Source organism: Leptodactylus fuscus, chromosome 2, assembly GCF_031893055.1.
Source record: "Leptodactylus fuscus isolate aLepFus1 chromosome 2, aLepFus1.hap2, whole genome shotgun sequence".
In the NCBI taxonomy this organism is placed as follows: domain Eukaryota; kingdom Metazoa; phylum Chordata; class Amphibia; order Anura; family Leptodactylidae; genus Leptodactylus; species Leptodactylus fuscus.
The window spans coordinates 266,652,518-266,677,184 of NC_134266.1; the positions used below are offsets into that span (position 1 = coordinate 266,652,518).

Genomic DNA, 24,667 nt, shown 5'->3' on the forward strand with positions numbered 1-24,667 from the left:
AGTAACACAATTGGTGAATTTGCTCTGCTGCCTTCTACCGCTGTACTGTGTCAGTCTTCACTGCAGTTCTGGCATTACATACATGAATCAGATTGGATAATGATAATGTTCTTTTATCAAAATCCAGAATATCAACCCAGATAGATTGATTCAGGGGACCCTAATGGCGATATATCGGCAATCGGGGCAGCAATTTACAAGGGGAAAACACAGTTTGATCCGGGTGACCTTAACCTGTATATCTGTAGGGCTGGGTTGTCATGCTGATGTCTGGTGACTTACTTCCCCTAAATGCAAAAAATTGTACTGTGTGTAGAGTCCATTGTGTGTACAGGCCATTGTGTGTAGAGGTCACTGGGAAACATTATACTGTATGGAGACCACTGTGGAGCATTATGCTATGTGGGCAGCACTGGGGAGCATTATACTATAAGTGGGCCACTGGGGAGCATTATGCTGTGTGAAGGACATCTTGTAGAACTATACTGTATGGGGGACACTTGAAAGCATTATACTTAGTGGGGGCACTGGCTGTCATTATACTGTATGGGGGCCACTGTGGAGCATTATGCTATGTGGGGAGCATTATAAAGGGGACCACTGGGGAGCATTATACTCTGTGGAGGACATCTTGTAGCACTATACTGTGTGTGTGTGTGGGGGGGTGGCACTTGAAAGCATTATACGTTGTGGGAGCAGTGGCTTTCATTATACTGTATGGGGTCCACTGTGGAGCATTATACTATGTAATGGGGCCACTGGGGAGTATTATACTGTGTGGGGGCCTGGCAACTGTAAATCATTATACTGTGTGGAGGGAACATGGGACTAGTATACTGTTTAGGGGCCACTAAAGAACATTATACTGTGTGTGGGGGCAGGGGTGAACCTAGCTTTTTTGCCGCCTGAGGCGGACGACAGAAAGCCAGGAGGAGAGGGCGGAGCGGAGGGCGGATGGGGCGGCGTTAGCAGGCAGAGAGCAGGCAGGGAGACCTGCTCTCTGCTAAGCGTGAGGGGCGGCCTCTGGAGCAGCGCTGCGTCCACAGGGCCACCCAATCCACTGCTCGCTTCCCATGCCGGGCTGCCGAGATGGTGACGCTAAGGCTTAGGTCAGCAATAGCATAGCGGTCGCTTCAGGTCGCCTCATGAGAGGTGCGGCACTGTGTGGGGGCAACCAAGGACATTATATTGTGTTGAGGCCACTGGGGACCATCATATTGCACGGGGACCACTGGAACCACCGGAAAGCATTATACTGTGGTGGCCACAGGGTAACATTCTATTATTATTCTGTGGGAACCATTAAGGAATAATATATTGTGTGGGGGGGGGAGGCATTATACTGTGTAGAGGCCACTGGGGATCATAATACTATGTGGAACCATTGGGTAAGATTATACTGTGGGGGTACCATTGGTAAGCATTATATTGTGTGTAGACCACTGAGGAGCATTATACTGAATAACATTATACTATGTGGGGTCCAGTGGGAGCTTTATACAGTGTGAAGGTCACTGAGGAGCATTATATTGTGTTTGGGGGCACTGGGGAGCATTAAACTTCATGTAGGGCCACTGGGGAGCATTATACTGTGTGGGGGCCACGACTAGTACTGATGGCACAGACCGATATACCAGTAATATTTGGAAGGGGTGCCCCTAGTTTGAAGTCTCTGACGATTCCTGCCCACCCACCCAGTCATGTAGACCCCCTTATCAATCAGGGGGACACAAAAATGTACTTGTATGGGACCCTGAAATTCCTGATGAGACACATTATATACGGTATAGTCATATATATATTCAGTGCAATGCTCTGTGTTATAAGGAGACGGATTCCGCTCTTCTATAAGGTCTTTGCAGCTGACAATATGTTCACCATAAGGTAAATTAGGAACACTTGTTGGACGCAGCAGCCCCCAGACTCTGAGCTGGGATTGGAGGGGTAGAGGGGAGTGCTGCCTGCAGAATGCCCTATATCAGTCACATGCCCGGCCTGTCACTCAGACCCTCGCAGCAAGTGCCACAGGACAGAGCTGTACACTGCGGAGGTAATGCATATCTATAGGGACATAAAGCACAACAACCAGCCATGCCGGATATTAACTCCTAAATGGCCAGACTTCTTTATACTCAGCTGGACAGGGAGCTCTAAGGTCTGGGTCTGTCAGGATAATAGGGGATCCCTCAATTTGGAAGGTACAAGAGCAATTGTAACTAGTAGATATCCTTCAGATAACGGGGTACCGCACTTATCACTGCAAATGAGCCGGAATTAAGGAGTTTGGAAGAAGTTAGACAAATGTACAATAAGGGGAGTCTGTAAAGTATATGGGGGTACAGTGACTGACAATGGAGGTCCTGAGGCTTATGGTTATTGGAGGGATAGTGGTGGGAACTTAATGGGGTACAATGGTTTACTTTTATGGGGATGTTGTGGCTGAGATTATTGGGGATGTTATGGCTGACACTTATGGGGAGGTTATGGCTGACTATCATGGGGGTTCTGTGCCTGACCCTTATGGGGGTTCTGTGGCTCACATTGATGGGGATGTTGTGGCTGACACTTATGGGGGATTTTCTGACTAACACTTATAAGGGTATTGTGGCTTGGGGATTATGTGGCTGACACTAATGGGGGGGTTCTGTGGCTGACGCTGAGGTTCTGTGGCTGACACTTATGGGGAGGTTCTGTGGTTGTCACTGGCCTTCTCTCTTATGTGGGCACACAGGGATATGTTGTACATGGTTTGAGCTGGGACCTATCTTTGATTTTAGGACGCTGACGAATATGCTACAGGATTTTATGTATAAACATCAGTCGTATATTACATGTGATTATAATTCCTGCTGTGCCAATGCATTGGGTGGTATTGGGCACTCTAAATGGCAACACGTCCCATCTCTAGACCTCTGTGCTGGTATTCATTATATGTCATGTGACATTTTGTAGAATGCACATCAATCTGCCATTGCCTCTGGACCAGTGATGCCAGTGATCCGACACGGGGCACTTGTTATGAGTGCGGTGTGTAAGCAGTGCACAAGTACGTGCGTTTTTTGATGGTATAGAACAGGGATAGGTAACCTTCAACACGAGTCTAGCCATTGTAAAACTACAACTCCCAGCATGCATACTTGCTCTGCTGTTCTTGGAACTCCCATGGAAGCCAATGGAGCATGTTGGGAGTTGTAGTTTCACAGCAGCTGGCGTGCCAAAGGTTACTGACCACTGGTATAAAACAATCTTACAGACGAATCTGGATGACTACCATAACTTTTCTATGCGATAGTGCCCCCACAATAGTGACCACATTCCCAACTAACAAAGGCAGACTCAGTGTCCCCATAACAGGGCCATGCATAGTGCCCTCCATAAAACAGGGCCCCTATAACAAAGCCAGTTGCAGGGCCCCATGACCTATTACTACACCAATGAAAATGACCAACACTGAGAAAAAAGTAACACATACGGGTTTACAAAAACGTAAGTGAATGGCCATGTCACACTGATTCCATTATCTGCAAGATTGATGTGATCGGTCAGAGATCTGTGCGTGTAAGCCCAAATTCAGTCATTGATACTCGTGCACAGAGGTGTCCGCACGCCCAGAGGGCATTTGGTCCTTGTGTTATCCCCCACGAGTATATAAGGGTTATCAATTTCCATCCAGAAGTGTGTAATATCCAGTGTCGGACTGACCCACCAGAGTACCAAAGGATTCTCCGATGGGTCCAAGCTCTAACACAGTAGTGGTCCTACTAGGCGCCCAATTTTGAAAGGTATTGTTTTTTTAGAGGTTGTTGGAAGGTGGCCCCCAAAATCATTTAATCTGGTGGACCCAAGGAACTTCAGTCCGACACGGGCAATATCTGCCACCTGCCTGGATCCTGTGCTCATATATTACCACCTTTCTTACATAGTGTCCAAAATCGGGGACCTTACTTTGACGCCCATAATCCTTTTTAGGGTCAATCCCTAAAAATACTGTTATAGACTTGTATATCTATCTAAGTAACTTCCTGTGCCCTGTTTTATATACAGCCTGTAGTCTGCATAAGTTATATTATAGCATGTCCTTGAATTAGGCCTCATGCACACAACCGTACGTTTTATCTGCAATGGCGATAAAAATAGGCTCATAAATATAGTCCTAGTTTGTGCGGCTCTGTTTTTGGGCTAAAATGAAAAGATGCAAAATAGGGAGCAGGACCTGTTGGCCACAGGTATAGGTCCTGCTCCATATTTTGTGGTTCTGTCAAATAATTTTCAACGTCTCCCAAATACCAATACGTGTGTAATCCATGCCGCAGACTACACATGGCCATGTTCAAGTAGCTTTGGTTTTCGTAGTCATACTGGAAATTATTGACATGTGACCCCAAAGGGTGTTCCATTTATTTTTCAAACCCCTGCCATGGGGATCCAGCAGAGAGTCTACATTTGGGTCCCCGATGTTCATGCGAATCCCATCCCCACTTTTCGGAAAAAATCGCAGCACGGACACGTTTTGAAAATCGCAGCATGTAAATTATATCTACGGATACGCCGGCGGCTTTCCCGTAGATATAATTGTAACAGAAAGTCCATGGAGGAAATCTCTATGAACTTTCTGTTCAAAGCTCTGTGTGAAGAACCACGATGCGGTCACGCTGCAGTTGTTCCCGCAGCGCGTTAGTGCAGCGTTTCCTGTCCATGGGGCCTTATTTAGTTTTTTTATGATTTTTTTTTTTTTTTTTTTGTACCTGCTTTTTAAAATTTTTCTACTGTCCCACAAGGGGATTTGAACATGAGATCACCCTATCCCCTGTACAATATACTGTAATACTTCTGTTTTGCAGTACATTGTACATAGGCTCCCCATGTGTAAGGCTAAGGCTGGGCTGCATCCAAAAAGTGCTGCGGAGAAACAGCGTCTGCAACTCATTGTAGGTTTTCCTGCAGCGTTTTTCACAGAAAATCCACAGAGATTTCCGCTGCGGACTTTCTGCTTCCATTATAACGATAGGGAAACTGCCGGCATTTCCTTAGGTATAACTGACATGCTGCGATTTCGAAAACCGCAACCGTTTTGGAAATCGCAGTGTGTCCGCTGCGAGTATTGTTCTGCAATGTGTGGACGGGGTTTGCAAGAATCCCATCAACTTTGCAGGGACTGTAAACCGCTGCGGCTTTTGCAGCAGTGTTATGACACATGTGGCCCCGGACTAATAGGGCAAGGCAGTCAGGAGGTCCTTGATTGACCATCTGACTACCATGACTACCCATCAGTACTCCGCAATCTCAATTTGGGAGACCCTATGAGGGTGCTCTCTCTCCGTAAGCACCCAGGTGATCACTATTGATCCGCCAGAGTCTGAGTATTTTCTCGTGCAGCTAGTTCTGGGCCCCAGCTATATAATACAACAAAGCCATGTAATAACCGCAGAACTTGTGTGTCCACTACAGAACAGTGTTGTAGCCAATACTGGATTTAAAGGGAATTGAAAAATTAAAAAACAGCTGCATTAAAAAACTGCAAGTGCATTCCCAGCCTTAAATGCAAAAATAAAATTCTTGCATGCATTCGGCTTGGTTCAGTTGCAGACATGAGTCCAGACTATTGTGGCCACTAGTCCTTGCAGTACTCAAATTTCCTGCCTTAGCATCTTAATAGTGTGCACACGTTGCTCTGCTCAATAAAGTTGTCGAAAAAAAAAAAAAGAAAAGAAAAAAGCAGCCTTGTCTGTGTCCTAATACAGAGCGGTGCACTTAACTCCTGCCTTGCTGAATGCAGCTGCTGCTGGTCCTTGCAGAGAGCCTGGAGGTAAATGATACAAAGAAGGCGGACATGTCTGCAGCCTGGCCTTTATCTTACGTCTTCTTATTTCCTTGCAGGGATACATTGTATTTTTGTGTGTTTTTGTGTAGTTCCTGGCTGTAGATCTTTGCATTGTGGAGTGCAATATACAGTATCACTATATTATTAGGTAGTTCAATGCAGGTAGAAACACGAATCTCTTCTCAGGGGTAATATTATGTTTTCATCGGATGACAGCGAATTGCGGAAGTGCGTGAAGTCTCCATGATTTTAACTCTTGCACGCCTGAACGGTGTAGATTCGATTTCCAAATGCATAACTAAAAAGGGGCTATATTTAGCGTAGGCCTGGGGGGGTATGCGGACTTACGCAATGAGAGATGTGTGTGTGTTATTTGCAAAACCCCCGGCTTACTGGTACGGGCTTAGACGTCTTGTTTACATGGGTTCTTGGGAGAATTAAGGGCAGATCCTTGCAGATGTTTCGTAAGATCTTGGTTGTATTTTACGGTTACGTCTGCATAATCTTTAAGTCGTGCTGGAAAATGCGCCATTGATTTTGTATTAAAAATGTCAGATACAAGAATTAAACTTGGCAAGTTCAAGTTTATCGTGACACCCGCTTCCAAAATTAAAGAGGTTGTCAGTGATGAGAGAACCCCTTTAAGTCCTTGAGGAGTCTTCTGGCAGGTCGCCAGGTCTGTCCTTGGGAAAGATGGGGCATTCAATATTGCAGCGCCTACAGCAGGTGGTCACCCAGCTTTCCTTGAGTAGGATCTGACTAGTTGTACAGTAATGTACAAGGTATACCCATTCACCTATGGTATTGTAAATGGCGTTTTAATGGCCGCACGGGCTCACTGGGGCAGATTTTTGACATATGATAGACAGTCAAACAGTTTTTCACAGACATTGTGAACATGAAAAACAGGACGGTCAAGTAACGAATGAAACTATGATATGTCTATGGGCACAGACCCACATAGCAGGCACAGCAAAAAAGCGTTGTGGGAAAAACTGCGGCGTAACACATTGCGGTTTTTACTTCAGCGCTTCTCACATAAAATCCGCAGAGGTTTCCTCTGCAGATTTTCTGCTTCCATTATACCTATAGGGAAACCGGAGGCGTTTCCGTAGGTATAATTGGCGTGGTTCGATTTCCAAAGACGCAACAGCAGCACATATTTTTCTTAAATGTGTGGATTGGATCCGATAGAATCCCCTCCACTTTGTAGTGGCGATGACTCCATGTGGGGCGCCAGCCGAAGGATCTAGTTCATATTAGATCAGTTGGAGTCTGACACCTGAACCTTGCCTCCATCAGGGCGGGTTCACATCTGCACCCTGGCCTCCGCTTTTAGGTGTCCGTCTTCTGCCGACAGGTGAGTGTTTTATGGTCTCCGCGGCAAAACAGTTTTCTTTTTCACCGGATACAAAATCCTGCATGTCCGACTTTGTGTCCGGTTAAAAAAAAAAACGATTTCGCCGCGTAGACCATAAAATGCTCACGGGCGGACACTTTGCAAACCCATTCAAATGAGTGGCTTTGAAAAGTGACTGTCGGTTTCCGTCTCCTATCCAGTTTCTCGAGCAGAAGGTGGAAACCAAAAGCGGAGACCGGGGCGCAGGTGTGAACCCGGCCTCAGCTTATTTTGCTGCCGGAAACTGTATATGGCCGGAGCAGCTCTGATCCTATTCAGATGAATGGATAGGTCATCACTGTTCATTATCCATCGCCCCTTGGACCTCCCCTTTAAATCTCCTCTACAATGCCACTACGTTAGATTGCAGTGGTTTTGTGATGGCTACTAGAGATGAGCGAGTACTGTTCGGATCAGCCGATCCAAACAGCACGCTCGCATAGAAATGAATGGACGTAGCCGGCACGCAGGGGGTTAAGCGGCCGGCCGCCGTCAAAGCGGAAGTACCAGGTGCTTCCATTCATTTCTATGGAGCGTGCTGTTCGGATCGGCTGATCCCAACAGTACTCGCTCATCTATAATGGCTACCCTCCTGTCATTATCCCCTGTGTTTTTTTTAGCCTTTAGTTTTGTGCCAATTTGACATTCAGGAGGCTGAGTAAGCTGGGTGACCGTCACTGTAAGAACTGTATCTGTATCACCTAGATTTATTGTAAACTAGTTTTGCTCCTTAAAGGCACGTGTTGCTGTATGTCCCTTTAACAGATTCTCCATGTATACTACAAATGAGGATAAGTTTGCACAAAATACAGTAGGCCTTACTTATCCTAACTCTAGTTGCCCATAGCAGCCAATCAGAGCTCAGCTTACAATTCTCCAGAGTCGTTTAAGCTATGAAAGCTGCGCTCTGATTGGTTTATGGGAAGTTGTGAGAAATGAGGCCCAGTATTGTAATCTATGGCTTGTTAAAATGAATTTCCCAAATGTTAACATTGGGGGTGTCCGTTCGCGGTTAAGGGGGGTGTTGGTTTGAGCAGCGACAATGTTTGTTTGGATGCGCATGTCTATATAAACGGAGATGCATCTATAGGGGCCTGTATTGTGCGCGGCCGCTGTCCAGGCCCGAGGAGCGTCTCTGATTGTCATGGAAACATTAGCCGTCTCTATTACGTAGCTAATCCTGTTTACACGACAAATACGAGAGAGAAATGAAGGTCACTTCACACGTTATACTGGAATCAAACCAGCGATCCCGTGCCAGGACCCGTCCCCACTGAGCCATCCAGGGAAACGGCAAATTTTTGTATAGTAAAATTCCTTAAATTTGCCGCTATAGGGATCTGGACTATGAAATATTCGAAATTAACAGTGGACAGTCATAGAAGAGTATAACCTGCAGCTAAAATTTTTGGTGATTCCTTATAATATATATATATATATATATATATATATATATATATATAATTTTTTATTTTTTTTTTTTGGTTGTAAGCCGTATACTCACCGGCAACTATACCTTTGATGCTGAGATTTTACCTTCAAGCGTAGGCAACTTTGTCACTATGGCGCTTCGGGGTGATGTCCAGAAAGAGTTTGTTCATAAGGCTGAATTTGAGATGGATTCAGCTAGCATCATGCCTGAATTTTTGGATTCCGCCAAATTCACATTTTAAAGTGAATGGGTGGCAGAAAAATTCTACCCGGATGGTGCAGAATTCGCAACTTCCATGGTGGACTCTGCAGCAGAATTTGGTCATAGAAAACTTCTTCAGCTTCCAATACCTGAAGCTCAATTTTTCATTTTGTACAAATTCCGCCATGTGAACATAGCCTAATATGAGATTATTGGATTATTTTCTGAAATGTTTCTGGACTATCACATGCCAAATTAAAAATTTTTAGGGTAAGGGGGCGTTCACACTACCATCAGTGTCCGACAGGTAGTGTCCGCTCCTAGTGTCCGTTCAAAATCTCGCACGGACATTAGGAGCGGACACTAGCTGTGTCCGTGACACTTGTCATTTATTTCAATAGAGATCGGGTGCGTTCTTTTGCACTCCGTGCCCTTCCTTCACTGTCTGCATGTAAAGATGTCCGACTTTTCAAGCGGACAGAAAACCCTACATGTCGGGTTTTTCTGTCCGCTTGAAAAGTCGGACATCTTTACAAGTGGACAGTGAAGGAAGGGCACGGAGTGCAAAAGAACGCACCCGATCTCCATTGAAATAAATGACAAGTGTCACGGACACAGCTAGTGTCCGCTCCTAATGTCCGTGTGAGATTTTGAACAGACACTAGGAGCGGACACTACCTGTCAGACACTGACAGTAGTGTGAACGCCCACTTAGTTCACACGTACATAACACGTGGCTTATTTTGCCACTGGAAAAAAAAAGCTTCTTATTTAGGAAGCTTTTTTTGGACCTTGCCAAGTGTTTATTTTGGAGCTTTTTTTTTTTTTTTTGGAAAAAACAGCTTAGAAAAAAAAAGCCAGGCTGTTTTCCCTTCCAGTAAAGTGAATGGGCTAAAAAAAAAAACGTCACATTTTTTTCCGCGCGTTTTTTTGCAAAAAAAAAAGCGTTGCTTATTTTTGCAAAAAAACGTGCAGTTTCGCCTCCCTTTCACTTCTATTGCTTTCTTCAGGCGGAAAACGCCTGAAGAAAGGTCATGTCGCTGTTTTTTCTCTGCTAGCAGAAAAATCACCGTATTCCGCTGTCGAAATCCTCCTCATGTCCCCGTGTGAACTAGCCCTTACTCTGGAAATTTGGATCACCTGTCTTCTTATGTTGCCTTTGGGATCCTAGGGCCTGGTGGAGACTTATACTTTTGTACCCCCATATACCATGGTATTGCAATTTTTTTTCAATACATCTCCTTATGAACATTAGGTACGGTAGTATAGACTACGTCTGGTCATCAGGTTTGTGCAGGAATCTTTGGTCACAACGGTCCCGCTTTCTTCAGATCATCTAATGGGAGTTCAGAAGTGTGAGAATATTCTCTGAAGTCTCTTATCTAGTTCAGATGTCTATGAGCCTTCAGTACTTATCTGCAGGGAACATTCAAGCTGAGACATAACATCCATAACTTGCCCTCACTTCTAGATAACAAAGCTGTTTTTGTTTGTTTTTTGGAATATGGGCAGACGCTTTCAGAAATGCATAAGGTCCATTAACACCAAGTAATGCAGGACAAGGTAGGGCCTCCATTTGGCCGGAATAGATAGTGCGTCCTCTTCAGGAGTGATGTAAACTCCAACAAAAACCCCAATGGAGGCTTGTAACATGAGCAAAACATATCAATTGGCGATTCTCATTTTCAAGACCCTTGACCATCATCAGTTTGAAGGAACTGTGCTGTGTCCTCATTGTTCACACTTCAACATCCCCATACACTATAGAGGTTGCATAGAGCCAAACAAGAGCCTAAATTTGTACATTTTTGACTGTTTAATTTTGCCATTTGTTTTTTCCAATCAGACTATCCTTGGCCTTGGTTTGGAATTTTTTTCCAGGTCTAAATTTATGCACAAGGTCATTGCTGTTGTGTAACGTCGCTCATGCTTCCATTCTGCACAATCCGCCTTTGTTTTCACCTTTGCAGGTAGTGGAAGACCTGGAGGTCTTTGATGTCGCCATTTATCAAAATGATGGAACCAGTTTTATAATGCAACAAACACAAAAATAGTCAGCACTGCCAAACCATATAAATTAGGTGCCCGGTGTCATGGCTGCTTAGACCTTAATTCATTTAGTGGGGTCCCATATGCAGAGAGAGGAGACTATGGTAGTTGTAGTGTATGCCAAGAATAATATGGCAGAAATCACTGGTGGCCAAGACTCGGGGAATGGTGGCTCATTGTAGTGCAGGGTTTCCTTGCAAAGAGGCCACCTTGTCCCTGGCAGATGGGCTTATATAATTTGGTCTGAGTGTTAACCAAGAACCTTATTTTCATGTATTTTATATACAGTACAGTAGATATAGCAGTAATGGTCTTGGTGTAGTAGAATGCTGTTGCAACTTTTTGTTTTTGCAGTTGTATGAAAAGCATGATGGTCAATGACATGGCTACCTTGGCCCATTTTTTTCCTCTCTTTAAGAGTCATCACCTACACCAACTCCAGTTCTTTGCATCCTTTAATAAGTGCAAATCCTGATTCCAGTGCTCTTGGGATTTTTTTTCCACTAGACCACACCATTCCTGAGCAATCAGTGCTGTTAGTTTTTAGTGCTTGATGTTAATTAGAATCTCTGTCAAGTCGGTAGTCTCAGTCATACAAAGGGGCGTGCGTTACAATCTCTGGTTGGACAGTGTAAGAGAAATCTGAATAATTTCCCCTTGTCGTTTTTCCCCCCTTAGACTACCACCTGACAGTCTAGAGCAGGGGTCCTCAAACTGCGGCCCGAGGGCCACATGCGGCCCGCCAAGCACTTCTGTCTGGCCCCGCCGACAACGCCGGCAGGCGTGCATTTATAATGAAGCTCCTGGGGAGCTCGGGCCAGGCCATGGAGCGCACTTCACTTTACCTATTGGAGGGCACCGCTCCCGATGTCTGTGCGACCTGCTCTGCCTCCGGCCCACTGTTTAAAAAGTTTGAGGACCCCTGGTCTAGAGCCTAAGTGTCCTATCAGACACCAAAACTAACAGCACTGATTACTCAGGAACGTGGGGTCTACAGAGAAAAATTGCAAATGTGCCAGTATCGGAATTGCAAACAACTGGAGTTGGTTGAGGTCGTGAACGGACCTTTTTAGACTTCATGTACATGACCATAATTTTAACCGTAATTGCGGGTCCGCAAATCCTGCTGCAGCCAGTTGCCTTTCAACCAATTCTGATCTGCAGTTTGTCAAAGGAATGGAGGAATGACTGATCTTCCATGACCCATATTAGTGAGATCAAACATGTTGGGGGAAGGATTTTCGACATTTACCCGCAGTTTTATCACCGTCATTTCATGTCCTCTCAGCTTTGCTACACCCGGAGACTGGTATTATTTAATTTGTCTTGCGGTCTTAGCCAATAGATTTTGGGGTGTCTGCAGTATGTTTATATATTTTCTCTGTTTTTTAGATAAAAGATGAACAGCTTGATCGCTAAACACACCATGTCCGTGGGAAGCCAAATATCCAGGTGCGCCCTGAGGATGGGATCCTGGCTTCCGCTTGTCAGGACTCCTCACAGAGCTGCATTGGAGTTGGTGAGGGTTTGCCACTCAGGGCCTGCTGCTGTGCATCCAGACAAGACCCCGGTTATCAAAAAGAGGGGTTATGATATCACCAGAAACCCCCAACTCAATAAGGTAAGTCATTATCTATAGGTGTAGTCTGCTGTATTTACTCCCTATATATACTGATCCATTGGCACTCGCAGGGTTCTACAGGCCGTATAGCTTGTTCTTATTCCTTATTTACCTCGCTATAGCGGTGTCATTTCTGCAATGTCCTTGAGAGGAGAAGTTTACACTCCACACATGCCTGGAGCCTGATCTGCTATCACAGCAATGCCAGGAATGTCCTTCGGAAATATTTCCTATAGTATATAGTTTAGAGCCCCATTCAATAATACATTAGAGTGCAATACCAGACATTGACATGAGGGGCGCTGTTGCAGAAAAGCAAATCCTTTTTTTTTTTTTTTTTTTCTTTCTAATTGTGTAATTCAATTTAATAAGGGGTATCTGGGCCCCAATAGAAATCCAGATGCCACTTATAGTGGTGGCCCCCTTGTTTGGTAGAGGGCATATTCTGCACAACCTGTGTATACGTTTTGCTTCAGCAGTGCAGTGGTTAATTCTTCCCTGTCCTGACTGCTGATCCACTGACTGGGATCAATGCCTATAAATCCTCAATCAGATCCCTCACTTACTGCCTGGGGTTGAGAGGTTTTATCCAGGTCCTGACCTCGGCTTGTATCTGACTCCACTTCTGTTCAGTCCCTTGGACCTGCTTTTGGCTCTAGTTTTACTTCTTTGGTATTGACCTCGGTTTTGTTCCTGAGCCTGGTTTGTTGTTGGCGTCTTCCGGATTCCTCCTGACTACATCTTGCTTTATGCTACTACCACTGATCCAGGAATATTCTAGGCAGTGCGACCTTAGGGTGCATGCACACTACGTAACGCCGGGCGTGTATGAGAGCCGTACACGCCGGCGTTACAGCAGGGCTGCCGAACACTTCCCATTCACTTCAATGGGAGCGCTCGTAAACGCCGCTGTTACGAGCGCTCCCATTGAAGTGAATGGGAAGTGTTCGGCAGCCCTGCTGTAACGCCGGCGTGTACGGCTCTCATACACGCCCGGCGTTACTCAGTGTGCATGCACCCTTAGGGTTCCCTGCAACAAAATGTAGATCCCTGTAAAGGATGATTACCAAGGAACCCCTTAGACTCCCCACCTTGATTTAGCTATTGCCTATCACATTGTTGTGACTTGAAGGGTCTCTTTTAGAATTAGCACAAATATAACAAATGCAGTAAAGTGCATAGCAGTGGCCGCCATTGCACTAAGGCTATGACTGGATCTTCTACACACCCCTGTAGCCACACTGATGACTCAAAGTTGATGATGGAAGGGTCTAAGTTTTGTCCATACCCATTGAGATGAGTTGGGGTATGGGGAAACTTTGGTCAAAGGGGTTTTCTGGGATGTCTGGCCACACGGTGGGCCTTGCACTTGCCCCATATTATCGATAGGTACATGTGTCCATCAAATTCAGCCACACTGTGCGTCCATGGTACATATACTACCATGGGCCTCTATGCCTAATTGGTAAGTTCGCATTCATTCCAATAGACTTTTAATTCCCCGGTTCCTCTCTCTGAAAATGAAACCAAGACTGTTTCAGTCTATGGCTGGGTGAGGGTCTTATCAGCCAGACTCCCACTGTTTACTCTTCTGCCGTGCCTGGTGCATACTTCATTACAGTCTATTATTATAAGGAGCAGATATTTCCTAATAGAAGGCGCCCTAAGCCAAGATAGGAGGTCCCTGAGATTGTGTCTCTTCTCGGTGATGACGTCACGCGGTGTATTGCACCGTTACATGTGCCCTATCGTTGTGCTGAGTCGGCTGGGCTCTTTCCTCTTCCTGCTGCCGAGAGGACTGGATTGTTCTGCTTTATCTATAATATAATATGACTATTTCAGCAAGTTCTGATAAACGAGTTTCACGCTGCACTGGAGTAAGCAATTCTCACTGATATCTGATGACTTTGCATAATACTTTTGTATAGGCTTCCTCTACTTCTGTAAACTCTCAACTTGCCGCCATCTTGCTGCGCGGGGAAAAGGTGAAAAGGCAACCATCTCCTGACCAGGAGCGCCTTTTTCTATAGATAATATGGGGGGTAGGTCTTGAGCCCAACTTTCACTTTTACTAAATCCTCCAAAGCCTTTATATCGCAGTTGGATCTAATACAACAATCTTGAAAGCTCCAAAGTCCTGGATGTTCATTATCATTCCTTTTTAATATTGTTCTTGATAACTCGATTAGTTAATTATTCCCTACGGTAAATGTCATAAAAGAGCAGATCTCTAGATCTGAGAAGGAAGAAGCGGAGATGCATTAATTGTCGGCATCAGCGTTTCATTATCTGCTATAACAGGACGCCGGGCCTTGGGACAAAGATACATTATAAGATCCGCCGTTTTATCGCTCATTGAGGGCCACACAGAAACATTTAAAGGTGATGTCCAGGTTGCGAAAACTTATGGCCTAGTGTATAGTACTGGACCAGAGGTGCCTCCGAACAAGTGATCCATGAGGGGATGGTCACGCAGTTATACCAAACCTTGCCAAAAAAACAGGATAAGTTCCTGTTAATTGTTTCCATTTTTGGCATAGGTGGCATGGACCTTAAATGGGTCATCCAGCTCTTCATATTGATGGCTTAGCCTTAGGAGAGATTGGAGGGGGACACCTGGCACAAGTTAGGAGTAGGCCGTATAGAGTTGGAAACCACTGAGCTCCACACTGATTACGTCAGGAAAAATGAGACCCTCACCAATTCTTAGAATTGGTATGCTTTACCCCCCACCCATGTGAATGGTTCCACTGTAAAGGCAGGTGCACCACTGTTGGATCCAGAGGTAACACTCTGCTATTCACTGCACACCCATTGATGGAAATATGAACAGGGATGAAGTTTCATCCACCATGAGTGGGCCTTCCTTCACCACATCTACATTCATAAATGGGGGGTAAGACACACTCAGAAAATGGACGTCCTACTCATTCTTCCTGCCGGTTCCATGTTTGGATCTCATTTTCTCAGGACTCCTTTTCCATGGCATAACCTCTTTAAGGGTAAGTTCACATGGGTTTTTTTGGATCGGAATCTGAGGCAGAGGCCGCCTCAGGTTCTGATCCAAAAGCCGGGTAACCGCGACTGAAAGCCGGTGCACTGCATCGGCATCCAGCCACGCACTCTGCTCCGGATTAGACCCAATGAATGGGCCTAGTCCGGAGGAGGGTGTGTCTTCAGGCCTGAATCGCGAGGCAAAATGGCCTGAAGAATGAGCACCTCGCGGCTTGTGCCGACTTCCAGAAAAAGCTCCTGAGCGGCTCCCATTGATTTCAATGGGAGCCGTCTTTTTGGTCAGGGTTTTGAGGCAAATATGGCCTCAAAATCCTGACCAAAAAACTCCATGTTAACTTAACCTACACAGGAGCTACTATAGCAATGTCAGAACCACTACACAGTGTGCAGACTCCTCCTCTTCGGGCTCTATATACTGTAGAGGGATCATTGGGGTGTCAGGCCCCACCAATTTCATATTGATGACCTAGCCTAAGAATAGTCTATCACTATGAAGTCTTGAAAGACCCCAATGAGTTTCTACATTAGGTTTATCACAATACATGAGTTTTTCCTGGAGTGTTCTATTAAAACCAAGCAAGGAAAAATCTCATGGAAAACTAAAACCCAGGCGAAAAACGGTTCAGCAAAAATTTTCTGCTCTTCTGTTTCTGGCTGTCCACGCTCTGGCTGTAAGACAACTGGTTCCAGCAGTAGACTCATTGCGCCCCACCATGTCTACACTACAGTAAAACAGAATTAAACTGTATGCTCCTAGCCCATCTCCAGCTGAAGCTCATGTAGATCCTACAGACTAAAAGTGAGGCCAAGTTTATTTGTAGATTTAGGGGTATGTTCACACAACCAAATTTTGAGCTGATTTTAAAGGGATCCTATCATTAAAACTCTTTTTTTTTTGTCCCTAACACGTAGGAATAGCCTTAAGAAAGGCTATTCTTCTTCTACCTTTAGATGTCTTCTCCGGGCCACCATTCAGTATAAATCCTGGTTTTTGTCGGTTGCAAATGAGTTCTCACAGTACTGGGGAGCGTCCCCAATGCTGCTAGAGAACTCTCCTGGGCCGCCTCCATCTTCTTCAGGAACGGCCTCTTCATGCATCTTCTTCCAGCGCTGGCTTCAAACTTCTAGGCCTTGGGCCCTAGGGCAATTCCGACTGCGCATGCCTGCCGGCCACAAGAAAATGGCCGCTTACACAGTATTGTAAGCGGCCATTTTCTTGTGGCCGGCAGGCATGTGCAGCCGGCCACAAGCCTAAAAGTTTGAAGCCAGTTCTCTGGCAGCATTGGGGACACCCCCAGTACTGTGAGAAAAATAATTTGCAACCGACGAAAACGGGATTTATACCGAACGGCATCCCGGAGAAGACATCTAAAAGTAGGAGAAGAATAGCCTTTCTTAAGGCTATTCTTACGTGTTAGGGACAAAAAAATTGAGTTTTAATGATAGGATCCCATTAAGGCAAATTGTGGTCGGTATATGCTTTTGCGTTGTATTCAACATGAGGCAAAAATCAACTCGGGACACTCAAAAAAAAAATTAAAAAAAATGGACGTCCTACTTGTTCTTCCTCCCGGTTCGATGTCTGGTTCTGGGAATGTGCAGTGCTAGTGAAGTAGAGGGGAGTCTGAGACTGAAGACCACCTCAAATTCCTCTGCCCTTTCCACCATGTGATGGCCCCATAGTATTCCTTTAAGAAAAAGACTAGAACAAGGAATAAACAAGTTCATCACGCTTACCTATGCTCTGTTTCAATGGGCGGATTACCGAAACAAGATAAGAGGTCTTCCAGGGTGAACGATTCAGGACCCGAGAGGAATATAAATATGTAAAGTAATCTAAAACCAATTTATTGTACAAAATGACTTTTTCACATGACTTTTACTAGAATAGTTTTCTGCCAGTAGCTCTCCCAGTTGTGCACTGAGGGACTTCGTGGCTCTCCATGACCTCCGTTCCGATAAGCTTCTGCTCTGGAACTGTAATAACAACCCTCCATTCTCCGTACATCAAACCTCAGGTTTTGTTTGGCTCAAACAAGGGAAAAAAAAGACCATTTCACATGTGCTGGTTTGTAATGTAGTGGTAAAAAATTTATAAATGGAATAAAGTATGCAATAAAATGTTAAAGACCAAAGGGCAAGTATAATCTCATAAGGAAAGGTTAACTCTGAATAAACTGGAGAGTTCAGTGCGGGGTAAAGAACATTGTGAATCTCCAAAGTAGGAAACTGTCCATACTGCAGTACAGTATCTGGTCTTAAAGGATTTGTCTTATGATGATGTCTATATGCCCTTTGGGGCCTATACATTAGATATTATAGAAGGGTATACATAGGAACCCACTTCTATGAGCAGTGGCGTAACTAGGAATGGCGGGGTCCCGTGACATGGGGCCCCCAACCGACCGACCCTCCCCTACATGCACTATTATACCCCATAGTTGCCCCTGCACACACACACAAAATGATGCCCCATAGTGGCCCCTGCACACACAGTATTATACCCCATAGTGGCCCCTGCACACACAGTATGATGCCCCATAGTGGCCCCTGCACACACAGTATGATGCCCCATAGTGGCCCCTGCACACACAGTATTATACCCCATAGTGGCCCCTGCACACACAGTATGATGCCCCAAAGTGGCCCCTGGACACAGTATTATGCCCCATTGTCGACATCACACAAGTAGGCCCGAAGCCTGCCAGTATCGGTAAGTAAATAGGACCCATTACCGGTTGGAGTTACTCCAGCCGGTAACGGCCTATTAAAAAAAAAAAAACACGCGGCTGTCGCTTTGCCCCTTAATGTCCTGGGCCCTGTGGGCGCTGCTACCCCGGTAGTTTTGCCACTGTCTAGGAGAAAGAACTAACATTTGATCTGTATTAGTGGCTCCCTTTCTGGTCAGCTCAAGTTGTCATTGCAATTTCCCTACGGAGATCTACAAAGTTCTATTCTATTCTACTAAGTTGCCTGTTGTCCTGAATTTTGCAGGAGAGTCCCAAACTTTTGGAAACCGTTTAGGAAAAACAAGATGTGGCTCTCAAAAATGGACAATCCCACTTAGTTTGGGCGTGGTCATGGTAGAGGAACCTTACCCCCCATCCATAATGTCCGATTGTTGGGTCCCTCAGTTATCAGGAAGATGGAGGACTGAATCATTTGACCTCTCTGTAGCGGTTTGCTGAGAGGGTCCACCAGTGATCCGGAGGACAAGAGATCTAAGGTCTCCCTGTGAATGGAGTCTCAGCACACCTACATTACTGGCGCTCCATTCACTTCTATGGGGCTGCAGGTGTATTACATAGAAGTGAGTGGAGTGCTGGTCACACAAGCACACTGGTGCTCCATTCAGAAAGGGACCTTAGGGGAATTTAGGTCTCTCGTTGTCCCGATCACCGCAGGACCCTCTCAGCAAATTGCTACGGAAATGAGAAGTGGTGCTCTGCACTGTTCCGGAGCTACTGAGACAGCATAGCACAGGCAAGCTACACGGTTTTCCTAGTTTCTTTGATATGGAAACAGCAGAGATAAATGTGCTACGCTGTTTCTGTAGTTCCTATTTACCTCTATGGGTTTTATGGCAACAGTGTAGAGTAGCACTTCTCGGCTTTCTCCCTGTCCTAGGGGTTGAGACTTGGGAGAAGCTATTCCCATCTCAGCCGCGACTTTACAGTGTTGAGAATAATCCATGAAATGCCCCTATAGTAGCAAACATTTAAGTTTGTCTTATATTACATGGACAGTCATTCCTATAAAGGACTCCTCCAAGACTGAATCCCTAGGATAGACCATCAATATGAGATCGGGACGGGGCTGACACTCAGCATAACTGACAAGTAGCTGATGCCTACCCTGGGTTTGGAGACAGCTCCGTACACTATGTAGCGGTCATGCCACACCAATCCAGCTCAGCTCTTATTCAGGCGGATCAGTCATCAATACAACACAAAGACACGATCTTGGGCAACACCAGTTGTCTTGGGCAATTATATGAGTCACTTTGAGTGGGCATTTGGCCTGTGTTCTCGGCCTAAGCAGTGGCCTAAACCATACATTTCCCTATTGTCGATAAATGGGCAACCATCTGTATCCAGGATTGGGCAGAGTCTTGCAAATTGGCAGCTGCTCCTAATCTTAGCACGGTGCCGAAGTGCAGCCAGGGCGTTTGTTCATCCCGCTGAAGCTAAATTGGAAACCTTTTAGCTAGAAAAATATACCTTTTTTCTTTTTTTTTTTTGTTAACATTACAAATGGCCATTCCAAAGAGGCTTTAATCTCATTAGCGTCTATGTAGGCGAGTGCAATTCTTGTGTACAATGCAATACCTAGAAGTCGTACAACAGCGGAGGCGGAGAACAATAAAGACTCTATTAAGAGCTTGGGCCCCACAAAATAGAGCAGGTTGCCATATAAGCCACATTGTCCTCCTCTTCTGCACACGTAGCAGTGAATCGTGACATCGTTGCATGAAAGCCTATTCTCTAACCACATCGGACATTGTGAGATATAATTTTCTTAATCGCCTCTGCCGGCCCATCGTGGGTATAAATACTGAAATAACTTCACTCCTATGAGGAATAATGTCCGCTAATACGGTGAAGTGCAGCTGTGCCGAAGCTTAATATTCAAGGGGATGGCGGAGCATAATAGTCGCCATTATCCACGACTGACTCCGATGTGCCCCAAAGAATGTTTTAATGGACACTGCTCAGCTTTTAATCACGGTCCCTGAATACCAAGCTGCAACCAATTCCTAACAATTTCTACTAAAAATGGAGAAACCTCTATGGATATTAATATCCGCAGAGCTAAAATCAATGCTGTAGCTGTCAGTGGTTCCTCATATTATGGAAAGGCAGAAAAGATGTCTTTACAAATTCCTCATTGGTCTTCTTTTAAAGGGATCCTATCATTGGATGCCCTATTTTCCTGACTACCACGTAGGAATAGCCTTAAGAAAGGCCATTCTTCTCCTACCTTTAGATGTCTTCTCCGTGCCGCCGTTTGGTAAAAATCCGTTTTTTCTTCGTTATGCCAATGAGTTCTCTCGCAGCACTGGGGGCGGGCCCCAGCGCTCAAACAGCACGGGGGGGGGCATCCCCAATGCTGCGAGAGAACTCTCCAGTGATACCTCCATCCTCTTCTGTAATGCGTCTTCTTCTGTCTTGGGTTTCAAACTTCTAGGCCTCAGGCAGAACCGACTGTACATGCCAGCGGCCACAAGAAAATTTTATTGTATAATAAGACATTTATACTCTCCTTCTGTCACCTCTCTTGCAGGGGCCAGTGCTCTCCTGGTAACGTCATGTGCCAAGGGACCTGGATTGGGCCATAGTGGTCACATGGCCACGTCATGCCCAGTCACAGGCCTTAGTAGTGACCTTTGGCAGGCGTCAGAGAGAGAGCGCTGGATGCCGCAAGGAGGCCCAAAAGAGTTGAGGCAAAAAAGGGGAGAGACACCGAGCGCACTGAGTGTAGTAGTATTGTGATTATTGACTATGTGAAAGAGAAAACGACCAATATGTCTCTCACCTGGTGGGGTTGTGATGAGATCACAACACCCTAAACTTTCAAAAAGACAGTAGTCACTTCTGGTGAGAGTGGCAGCGGTTCCAGGACTGAACACCGGATTGTCCGGGAAGATATATGTTGAAAAAAAGAGGCAAGGATCCGCACTCAGATGGTCATGGCAGGAAAGATACGATCAACAAATGAAATTGAGTTGATTTCTAATAGTAACAGGTACAGAAAAAATGCTTTTTCTGTACCTGTTACTATTAAAAATCAACTCAATTTCATTTATTGATCGTATCTTTCCTGCCATGACCATTTGAGCGCGGATCCTTGCCTCTTTTTTTCAACAAAAGAGTTAAGGGAAAAGGAGTATAAATGTTTTTTGTTTTGTTTTTTGTTTTTTTTTACTTTTCAAACCTCCATTGGGCCTTCACCTTGTAGGGTCTGAAGAGACCCCACAATATAATAATTTCACTTCTACTTCTATACAAACTTGTTCCACCTGAAACAAATCTCAGGGCCTCCGAGTTTTGGGAGGTTCGCCCATCTCTAGTCCCAAGAGTCAGTACTGTTCATCCATCAGAGTCCCGGCATCTACAGAAACATATGAAATGTCAACTCCTTAAGATTCAGAGGTGTCTCTTCCATGTATGGAGCCACGTGATGTTTTTGGTGGAGGATATGATCCCGATAATCCTTCTTTCTTATCTTAGCAGCCATAAACTATAATAACAGGGGGTGATTTATTGTGGACTTTCTTGACATGCACCATGAGTGGACTTCTCTCCTCACCATTCATTATACAATGGATATCCTCAGCAACCTATATCTGAACCTCACATAGGGACTTTCTTACGTACAGTACATTTTATCACATGGACAGAAAATGTAATACACAACCATACAAGATAATGAGAAAGATGTATATAGAAAACTAGCTTTTACCCGCGACATCGTCTGCGGTGATTTGAGAATTGGGCGGACACAGACGTGTGAAACTGTAAAAGTGCTTTAAAAAGTTTGGTGGGGTATAAATGTGATGTGTTATATTGTGTATGTAGTGATACAGACAATGTGATGTGTTGTATTGTGTATGTAGTGATACAGACAATGTGATGTGTTGTATTGTGTATGTAGTGATACAGACAATGTGATGTGTTGTATTGTGTATGTAGTGATACAGACAATGTGATGTGTTATATTGTATATGTAGTGATACAGACAATGTGATGCGGTGATTTGAGAATTGGGCGGACACAGACGTGTGAAACTGTAAAAGTGCTTTAAAAAGTTTGGTGGGATAGCAAATGTGATGTGTTATATTGTGTATGTAGTGTTAACAATGTGATGTGTTGTATTGTGTATGTAGTGATACAGACAGTGGAAATCTATATGTAAATGTGAGTGAGTAGAGTGAGGGCTACTCCTGAGGTGACAGTAAGGAGTGTGCAGGCAGGTTGAGGCAGGAAATGCCAGGCAGTGTGTGTGAGTCTATAGCTGGGGCTAGGAGTCCTGCTTTTGTGAGTCTCCTGCTAGGAAGCCATGTTGTTTAGTTACACCAAAAGTAGCCTGTGACTCAATCCTAAGGGAAAACTATGTTTGTGGAAAATTGCACGCAAATCCATCCAGGCGTTTTAGCGTGATTGAGGAACAAACATCCAAACTCACAAACATCCAAACACACAAACTTTCACACTTATAATATTAGTAGGATTTTGAGTATCCCTGCAGAATCAAGAAAAGATTAGATGTCCTTAAATGTATTTTTTTTATATAAGTTAAAGCTCATGAAGAGGAAGAAAATTGTCTGTGGACATACCATGGCTTAGTTGGGAATACCCTTCTTCTCTTGAAGGCCACCAACTGGTGTAGGGAGTCGTACAGACTAGACAACGCTGTCTGGGAAAGGTCTGCAAGTTAGCTCACCTCCAGCGGAAGAAATTATTCTTTACGTGCCACCTATAGGTAGCTACCCTGTCAAACCCATTAAAGAACCTTGGGTCGTGACTACAAATTTTAGATAATCCTCTAAATGGAAGAGATACTGCTCTATAGACTTTTGTTTTGGGGTACAGAGCAGGTGACTGGAAAACATTTGATGTAGCTCTCGGACGGGGCCAAGGCAGCGTCCTATTTGTGGAATTAGAGTTTCTTCCATTGGAGGAGAGCTGGTTTTGATACCTTTCTCAGGGAGCACTACTTGGCCTCTAAGACGAAGTTCACGTGGAGGAACTGAAAACTACAGGGCCAGAAAGTGGAAAGGAATTTGAGGAGGAAGTCCACTTCAAATTCCTCTTCATGTCTACTGAATATAGGGTATCTGCAGTGCTCCTGTTCCGTCGGGAAGGGGTTAATAGGAGCACTGCAGATACCTTATATTCAGCCAGACTGAATTCCAAGTGGGGGAAGAAAAAACAGTCCTCAAGCTCAGGGAAGGGGCAGACAGACAACCAAAACACCCCTTCCCCTTCCCCAGCACCTACTGCACCCAAAAACTCCGACCATTTTAATTTTTGAAATTTTCCAGTATCTGCTGCATTTCCCCCCCCCCCCCCCCCTCGGCTTATACTCGAGTCAATAAGTTTTCCCTGTTTTTTGTGGTAAAATGAGGGGCCTCGGCTTATATTCGGGTGGGCTTATACTCGAGTATATACGGTAAATGTTTCCTTATAGATCTCTTAAATGAAATCGTTCTTTACACACACAACTCCGCTTTCCCCATTATCTATTGACTTCAGGATGTATTCACATGCCAGAGACCACATTTATTGAATGTCTATACATATTCTGTTCCACTTTGTCTTTACAAATATCCCTGTTTGTGATATTTTTTTTCCTTTATTGGTTGGTAATTGTAGGTTGTGAATAAGAATACATCCGAGCACAAAATGATCAATACAACCGCAGGAAATATGGTCCAATGAGGAGCAAACCTAAAAACAACAAATTGTCACTATTAGCCTGACCATAAAATTATTTTAATTGTGCCTGTAGGACTGACATTAAATTCTTATTAGCCGTGACTGTGGAGAATAGAAAACAGCATAATATGCATGAAGTGGGCAGTAAATAACCGAGTCTGCGGCTGGGAAATTCAATGGCTCGTAGAAGATTCTGCAAAAAGCAGTAATGGAATAGAGACTGTATCACAAGGATTATTTGGAGGTAGAAACTTTTTTTTTTCTTTCTTTTTTCGACATTATACCATTACTATAATGGGTGGGCTGGACCCGAGCTCCATCACTGATGTAGCCAGTGGATTTCATCATGGGTTTGAATATCAAGACTCAACATTTGGTCTAACCATCCTATGGAGGCTCTCGTTGATTTCATCAGCCCTTGGAGGCACTGTCAATGGTCTGGAGGCCTCATGTAGGCTCCGCCAGTGGTTGAGTGCACCCTTGGGAAGGTCAGGGGTCCATTGGGCATCTCCGTCACAGCTTCAGATGTTGTACGCTCATTCTATGGGGCTCCATCATCAGGCAGGCTCAGCACATGGAGGCTCCGTCAGCAGTCAGGTGTCACGGTTGTGTCAATGCCCGAGCAACCGTGCTACTGAATGCTGCTTGCACCTCTATGGAAATGGGGTAGTTAAGCTGTCCCTAGCGCTAC

General features: G+C 44.9%; 1 protein-coding gene across 2 annotated transcripts in view; it reads left to right on the forward strand.

Annotated features, from left to right (window-relative positions):
• The first annotated feature begins 2,013 nt into the window (after positions 1-2,013).
• Positions 2,014-24,667, forward strand: part of ME3 (malic enzyme 3) — a 127,855-nt gene continuing 105,201 nt past the window's right edge. Inside the window, exons 1-2 of one of the 2 annotated variants that reach the window (XM_075266215.1) lie at positions 2,014-2,050; positions 12,295-12,523. In XM_075266215.1, the coding sequence (XP_075122316.1) occupies positions 12,302-12,523 (222 nt within the window). In that variant the 5' untranslated portion in view covers positions 2,014-2,050; positions 12,295-12,301. Of the gene's footprint in view, positions 2,051-5,721; positions 5,807-12,294; positions 12,524-24,667 lie in introns of those variants that run through there. The other variant, XM_075266214.1, reaches the window with a different exon arrangement.